An 8231-nucleotide genomic window follows, 5' to 3' on the forward strand; every position below is an offset into this window, starting at 1 on the left:
ATCATTTTTATATTCTCCTCCATTTTTTTTAATCAGTGTATTCTTTAGAAGCACTTAGTACTTCTTTGATTATAGTTACCACTACATTTTTTAGTTCTGAAATTATTTCTAATCTGATTTCTTCTATACCTTTTTGCAGTTGATTCTTTACTGTCAACGCTATTATTTCAGAGATATCTGGTGTGTGATTACCAGCTTCCTCTATGCTAGTGTCTTCTACATTTGTACTGGGTGGACTCGGGGCCTGAGACTGCACTTTGTTCCTTCTCTTTGTCATTTTGTATACCACTGTCTTCTGACCTTTGGTGTAGAGCTTAGATAGAGTTATTACCTAAGTACCAGGTCCGGATCTATGAAGTTCAGATTACTCCAGGTGGGTGTTGTTTGGTTCTGGCTGCTGTGCTCCACTTCTTTCCGCTGCAGGCATTAGAGTTGAACCCTTTGTGTCTCTCTGGCAAGATGCTCTGCTCCTGAATCAGCTGGGTGGGTCTTGCCTCTAGCCTCTTTGCAGGGAGTTCTGCTGAAGGGTTCCATGGTGGGCCTGCATGCAGCCTGAGTCAAATGAGGATCCCCAGGCCCTGGGTCGTCTCATTCACTCGCCAGGCTTGCGCTCTGAGTCTGTTCAGGATCCCGCAGCCTGAGTCATCTCACTCACTCACCTGGCCTGCGCTCTGGGTCTATTCAGGATCCCGCGGCCTGGGTCGTCTCACTCACTCGCCGGGCCTGTGCTCTGCAAAGATTTCTTATCAATGAATCTTAATATACTTACATTATTGGAGTCTTTTAATAAGAAATCTTATTGGCAAGAGAGGTGAAGAGAGGTTTGCAAATAAGTAGAGGAAGTTTAACTGGTGCCTTTCTGCTGTAAGTGATTTGTTTGGCTGTTGCCTCAACTAGAGTCTGTTTGCTGGAAGAAATAGATGGTTTGTATGTTCTGAACATTCAGTTGTCTACAATAGTTGATCAATTGATCACCAACACATCTTAGAACAACAATAATAATAACTAGCATTCATTGAACATTTATTATGCCATGCCTGCAGTTTCCATTAAATTTAATACAGCAGGGTCAGGGAGATAGCTCAGCAGTTTAAGTGCCTGCTTGACAAGTGCAAGGACCTGGGTTCGATCTTTGGTTCTACATGCCATGCCAGCCCCACCCTGGGACCGCTGAGCTGGTTCCAAAAACTGGATGTGGTGGTGCATGCCTGTAATCCTAGCACTGAGGAGGCTGAAAATAGGATTGCTATGAGTCCGAGCTGGGTAGCAAGACCCTGTACCAAACACATACATTAAAAATAAATAAATTTAATACAGCAAAGTATATTATGTAATGCTAAAAAGTAGGTTGTGTTATTAGCCCTTATTTTTAGGGAGGAAAATGAGGCACAGAGAGGCTGTGTCTGGACTCGGAAAAGAAACTGTTTCGTATCGTGCATAATGACCAACCTGTCTGGTTATCACAACTTCCATCTAATAAATCAAAGGATTAATCTAGGATCCATCTGTAGTCATCAACCATTTTTTGCTTTCATATAAGAATTCTGAAACTTTCCTCAAAGGCTTTTTGCCATAAGTTTGAGTGGCTGAAAAGGGTCTGCTTTATGTGTGTTTAAAAGCTTACTGTTGTCAACACCTTGGGGTTTTAGATGTAACTGATTCTGCTTTACAAATGTCTACCTACCCCTAGCTGGCAAAGCCAGCCCTTAGTCAAATGAGACCTAATTTCCATTTAGAAAAAGTCTGGCTTCCTGTTTCATTCAAATAAGCTCAAGGGTGTGTTGTGACACTTCAGGGGAGGTGTGGAGGGATTTGCAGGTTAGGTATAAAACCTTGCTCTGCGTTTCTCCCTGGATGGATGCTATACCACCATCTTTCTTCTTGCTGTTTCTTCTGGAATTCCCTCTGGGGTGATGCATTCTCAGATTCCTTTTTTACTTGGCACTTGGAGGCTTTACAAGGCAATGCCCACATTGTCTCAGCCTGCTTAAGTGTGTCACCTTTCTAAGTGTGACAGATAAGGAGGGAGGAGGAGGAGGAAGAGGAGGCCCTTGGAGAAGTCCGAACAGATCCATCCAGAAGACTGATACTGGAGCTTGCAGATCTGAAAAGCCACTTTTTTTTTTGCTTCCATAATGACTTTGTACACCTCTGGCAGAAAAGACTGTCAACACTTTTGCAAGTCCCAAATCCTGGAATTATGACCTTTCATACAATTTTTATGGGTTGAATCCAACATGACCCTGCTACCCTCTAAGAACAATATCTGTGTGCGAGTTAGGAAGTGTGTCTTGCACTGAAAGCAAAGGAGCCCTGCCATCATTCACAGTAGGATGTTAGTTTGTGATGGTGATTCTAGACCTTCAGGCAGTGGTCTCAGCCTCTAGTGGGGCTTTCCAGGGCCACCTTGTTCTTTGTGTCTAAGGTTTGCTACTCTGATTGCTTCTGAGGAACTATAGCAATAGAATCACATAAATGTTACAGTTCAGTGAGCTATGTATATTTTTATATGTGTCTATATGTTATGAAACACAGCAACATTTCTGCTTGCAAATGAGACACGTCTTGGATTTAACCAGGCAAAGATTATAATTTGATGAGAATTTTAATACTGCAAAAATGTTGTTTGTACCCTCTGAATTTTCTGGTGTTCACTTGCTGTGGTTTTCATAGGTCTCTATGGTCACAGATTTAACTATTCAGTGGTTAACTACAGTTGAACGGATTGTAAGAAAGACCAAACTGTTAGTCATTAAAAGGAACCCTGCTCTCTTCACACATGAAAATGCTTAACAGTGAATTGTATGATACAGTTAGTTTGGCTGAAATTGAGAAGCAAAATTGGGCAGACCCTGAGGCATTTGAATTAATTGTGTAGCCATTTGAAAAACTGAAGGGGGGAAAAGCACATTATGCTTGTTTTATTTCCATAACGTAGTATAAACATAATTTTAGCAAAATGATCTAGTTAAAATATTCTGTAGCATGTCCACTGGTGGTTGTAGAGGGTCCTTTGAGTTGCTGGAGTGAGGTCACAAGTTGAATGTTCAAGCAGCTAGTGGGTGTCTAGGTGGGTGACATCCCAGCCTGACCCTCAGAGGGACTCTGGACATCTTGGGTGGCTCCTCCTTTGCCTCCCTTCCCTTCGTCGTAGCCACTCTTGCTGTCTGTCCTGTTCTTGCCCACTTCTTTAGCTTTTTGTCCCTTCTCTACTTCCTTTCTTTCTATGGTCCTTTTGACCTTTGCTTTTCCGTCTGCTCCATGGCCTGTGGCTTTTGTGTCTTCATGAAAATGTAGACCAGCTAGATTAGCTGGTTAATTGGAGAAGCAATTAACCTGTTGGAAATGTAGAATGTTGGCTTTTTAATAGAAAGAAGCACATGCCCTCATATGTGAATCATGGAAGTGGTGAGTTAACAGAGAGCCCTGGCAGGGTAATAGCATGGGGCTGGAGGCTCCATCTGCCTGGTGGGCTGCCTGCTACTGAGCGCATGCCTGACATGGTACCAAAGAAACAAGGAGGGCAACAGCACCAGAGTCTGAAGTGCAGGATAGAATTGGGAGTATGCATATTTCATTTTACATTATAATAATGTAATTTATTATTCAAAACTAAAATGTCAACTTTGTGCTCCACTATGTATCATAGACAGTCAGTTTTTTATATTCTTTATATTTTTTTCATTTGAAAATATTTTTATAGTTTTGGCTAAACTCTGTGTATATTACATCCTGATGTTTTCACTGAGCCTACACATATTTACATATTAAGATTTTTCCTAGTTATTTATAGCATTGGTAATCATTTTAATGATTACATAATATTCTGTGTGAGTACCATATGAATAGCGATTATATGATAGCATACTTTCTTAGCCTTTTCTGCATTATACCTGGCTGTATAGTTTCACAGTTTTTCACCATCATCTTAATACTATTCTAGTGAGTATCTTTGTGCATGACATTTTTAGTATATAAGTAACTAGAAAGTTATTTCCTTATGTTAGGTCCCTAAAGTAGACTTCCTTTGACAAAGGCCATGTGTATTTTGAAGGTTGGTGCTGATTTCCATTGATGGGAGTTTTGGCTGCTTTCATCAGATGCAAGAAAATCTTTTTGCACACTTATTGTGGTTCTTGGAGTAATATACCCTAATATAGTGCCCCTTTCCAGGTGAGGCAAAGACATCAGCCCTGCCATCTGGATGTCATTGTTCACAACTAATTATGAGTGTTTACTCCCATGTGAAGGCCTCAAAGTGATGGTTTGTTTCCTAGGAAGCCTCTGAGTGAAAACACCCAAAACTGCTAATGGACATCTATTCTGAGATCAAAGAAAACTTGAGAATTTTATGAATTCTGAACTTGTACTTGTCAGGGATGGCTGATAAAAGCTCATGGTCTGTGTGATCCTAGTAGCTGTAATTTGGTTCAGGGGAACTATTGGCTGAATTCACATATCTCTAAGCTGTGGGGTCACCCAGAAAGCCCAGGGCCAGGTCCTCCGTGTCACAGGGCACATGGTATGATTACGCATAATGAATGAAATGATTTGAAGATACCTAAGGCAGGTTATTTTAATAAAATATGCTTTTATCCAAGTGTATATTTTCTACAGACATTTGATGATATTAACACCAATTATACCATCATGAGGGACAAGAACCTTTATCATGATCCAAGGGAAAACAACTTGGATTCTTAATTTACATTAGCAGTTGATTTTAATGCACATCAAAAAAAAAAAAAAAAAAAAAAAAAAAAAGGATTTTCTTTAAACCCTTCACCATAGGTCCTGCTATCTAAAGTTTGGGATTTAGGGAGACTACACTAATGAAAAGTTAATCAGAATGAAGCAGTTAGTAAATTTCTGTAGATTAGAATAATCACTACCCATGACAGCATTTCCAGAATAGTTCTTCACATAAAATCTAAAATGACTTATTAAATTTTATTTATTTATTAACTTGGACTCATTTCTTTATCTTTTCTTCCCCAATTTATATTCTTGCACCTTTATAGATATAGCAACTTTGGCAGCAACACTTTCCACTCCTCGAGACCCTCATCTGGATCCAGTGTGACCCCCACACCGTCGTCACCTCTGTCACCCCCACAGGAGGCCAAGCTGGAAAGGTGAGTTTATGAACAGAATGATACATTACTGTCCTCAAGCAAGGGCCATCAATGGGATTAGGAGTGGCTAAAAGAAAAGCATAAATAAAAGACATTTCCTGCTGTGTTTTTTCCTTTACAAAACATACCCTAAAGATGAGAATGTTTTCTCCATCCTCCACTCTATTTACTAAGCACTTACTTCATTAGAGATGATGTTTTGTTATTTTTGCATCATCTTCCTACATACTTTCCATGGAAAGTAGTTTCCTCTAAAATATTTAAGTGTTATTATATTTATTTACCCCTTAAAAATGCTGCTGGAGGTCATATAAACACTACAATTTGTCTTAGACACATCAGTTTTCACTTCTGCATAATTGAATCTATGTAAATTGGAAGGTAGTGGGTCTATTAAGGTGCTATGTAATTAATCCAGGACCTACCAGAAGAGAAAAGAATTATATGGGTACATGGAAGGAATTTCACTTGGCATGAGTCTTAGACCACCAGAAGTTCACTGATTATTACTCCTAGGAGCCAGTGATTACACAAGGATGTGTTTACAAGGGAAAGGTAAGACCTATAATTTTAGAACAATTAAAAACAGTTGTCCTTACATGGTAAGCATGCTGATGTAGAGAAGACTGCTGAGGGCTCCAACTGACTCTCTTGCAAGTTATTTAATCCCTGAAGGTCAAATGCCGATTATACCAACTCTTACCTCAAACAGTGATTTTGGTAAGCAAATAAAGCACCTACACAGGGGTGCCATGTGTAGCGCACTGTGTGTCACCAGTGGGAGAGAACAATGTAGAAGAGGACGGCACATGACTTTGAGAAGCTCTCAATTCTTTCTGAGAATCTAGACATAATCTCCTCAGACCTTTGCCTCAAATTCCAAATTTAACATCAACTAGACTATTTCACATGCAGAACTTCTGTGTGTTTTGTGAAAAATGCTTTTTTGAGCAGTGCTGGTGATGGGAAGATTGGTTGGGTTGTAGAGAAGGACAAGGAAGAAGAGGTGTTCAGTGGGGCTTGCCTAACCACATGTCACTGTTAGCATCTAAGACAACATATAAAATTCACAGTGTCAGACTTCAGGTTCTCCAGCCCAGAGCTGGGTAGAGTCTAGCAAAATTAGGTCCTGGTAATAAAGAAATAAGTCAATTGCTCTGAAGGCACTTTTACCTGTCTACAGTTCTGTCTTTCAGCCTCATGTTGAGACTAGCCAAGGTTACCTGTAGTTCAGGGAAGATCACCATCCAGTGGATGCATGATTTGAGGCCAAGACAAGGAAAAATCAGAGTCTGACTGATAAGATGTAACAAGTCTGACACTTGCTAGGCTACCTTTTCCATGAGACTAGAACCAGCTCCATATATTGTTGTCACCTGTAGTACCTCAGCCACAGGAGAACCATAATACTTACCAGTTGAACAATTCAAAGAATTAGCAACTCAATGATTGGGAACAGTTTAGATGTCCATGAAGTTGAGAAGTTTCCAGGGCAAACATCCAGGTAATTCACGTGTTTACCAAAGCCATGAGCTTTGGGGATGCTCTTCCCAAGTTCTTGAAGGGAAAGCCCCAGCCTCTGCCTACTTCCAAACCCAGGGCATCCAGGCCAGAGTACTGAAGACTCCTGACATTACCTTCTTCCCTGCTTCAACTATGTGAAGAGTTCTTGCTCTGTGTGTGTGTGTGTGTGTGTGTGTGTGTGTGTGTGTGTGTGTGTGTATTGGGTAAACCAGAAAGGGTGGAGCTATCTGCGGAGCACTGTGAGCACCCTTACAGACATGGCTATGCTATGTGGAGACCATGGGAGTGTTGAGGCTTGGAAGCAGGAAGTGCCCTAATTTGCAGAGAATAAGACAGTGAGGTGAGGTTGTAGGAAGAGAGGCTGCTGGGAAATTTTGTCAGAGTCTAAGAGAGATGACTGTGCTCAATAAGGGCAGTCCAGAGGAGCACCTGGTTTGGGTGGACTTGGCTGGAGAACAGAAGGAAGGGAAGCAGAGTGAAGGTTCAGGCTTGTGCAAGTGTGTGATTATTGCACACAAGAAACAATGAAATGATAGAAGAGAAGCAAAGTAGCAGTGGAGATGTTTAGCCTGGTGCATACAAGGTATAAGCAAACTGTGACACCCGTAGACTATAGGCCTGAGGGTAGTATGAGTTCAGTAGTCCTGGCCTGAAGTGAGCACTGGGATTGAATCACTCCAAGAGATTGCACATTGAGCTCAGGCCACTGCGAAATAGCAATGGCTGGTGCCACTCATCTGGAGTCCTGTTCTAGTTCTTCTCTCTTCTCTCTTCTTTCTTCTCTCTTCCCTTCCTTTCCTTTCCCTTCACTTCCTTTTCCTTTTCCCTTCCCTTTTCCCTTCTCTTCCTTTTTCCCTTCTCTTTTCCCTTCCCTTCCTTTTTCCCTTCCCTTCCCTTCTCTTTTCCCTTCTCTTTTTCCTTCCCTTCCCTTTCCCCTTCTCTTCCCTTTTCCCTTCCCTTTTTCCTTCCCTTTCTCCTTCCCTTCCCTTTTCCTTTCCCTTTTCCTTTCTCTTTTCCTTTCCCTTCCCTTCTCTTTTCCTTTCCCTTCCCTTCCCTTCTCTTTTCCTTTCCCTTCCCTTCCCTTCCCTTCCCTTCCCTTCCCTTCCCTTCTCCCTTCTCTTTTTCCTTTCCTTCACTTTTCCCTTCCCTTCCCTTTTCCCTTCCCTTCTCTTTTCCCTTCCCTTTTTCCTTCCCTTTTCCCTTCCCTTCCCTTTTCCTTTCCCTTTTCCGTTCTCTTTTCCCTTCCCTTTTCCCTTCCCTTCCCTTCCTTTCTCTTCCCTTCTCTTTTCCTTTCCCTTCCCTTTTCCTTTCCCTTCCCTTCCCTTCTTTTTTCCTGTCCCTTCCCTTCTCTTTTCCTTTCCCTTCCCTTCTCTTTTCCTTTCCCTTCCCTTCCCTTTTCCCTTCTCTTTTTCCTTTCCTTCACTTTTCCCTTCCCTTCCCTTTTCCCTTCCCTTTTCCCTTCCCTTCCCTTTTCCTTTCCCTTTTCCCTTCTCTTTTCCCTTCCTTTCCCTTCCCTTCTCTTTTCCTTTCCCTTCCCCTTCCCTTCCCCTCCCCTCCCCTCCCCTCCCCTTC

At 41.7% G+C, this 8231-nt stretch overlaps 1 protein-coding gene across 1 annotated transcript in view; it reads left to right on the forward strand.

Annotated features, from left to right (window-relative positions):
- The window catches only part of Fhod3 (formin homology 2 domain containing 3), a 514361-nt gene that overhangs the window by 383629 nt on the left and 122501 nt on the right, over window positions 1-8231 (forward strand). Inside the window, exon 14 of the mRNA XM_023714409.1 lies at window positions 5022-5135. Within this exon, the coding sequence (XP_023570177.1) occupies window positions 5022-5135 (114 nt within the window). The remainder of the gene's footprint in view (window positions 1-5021; window positions 5136-8231) is intronic.

The sequence above is a fragment of the Octodon degus genome, unplaced genomic scaffold (genome assembly GCF_000260255.1).
Source record: "Octodon degus isolate 3935 unplaced genomic scaffold, OctDeg1.0 scaffold00003, whole genome shotgun sequence".
Classification (NCBI taxonomy): domain Eukaryota; kingdom Metazoa; phylum Chordata; class Mammalia; order Rodentia; family Octodontidae; genus Octodon; species Octodon degus.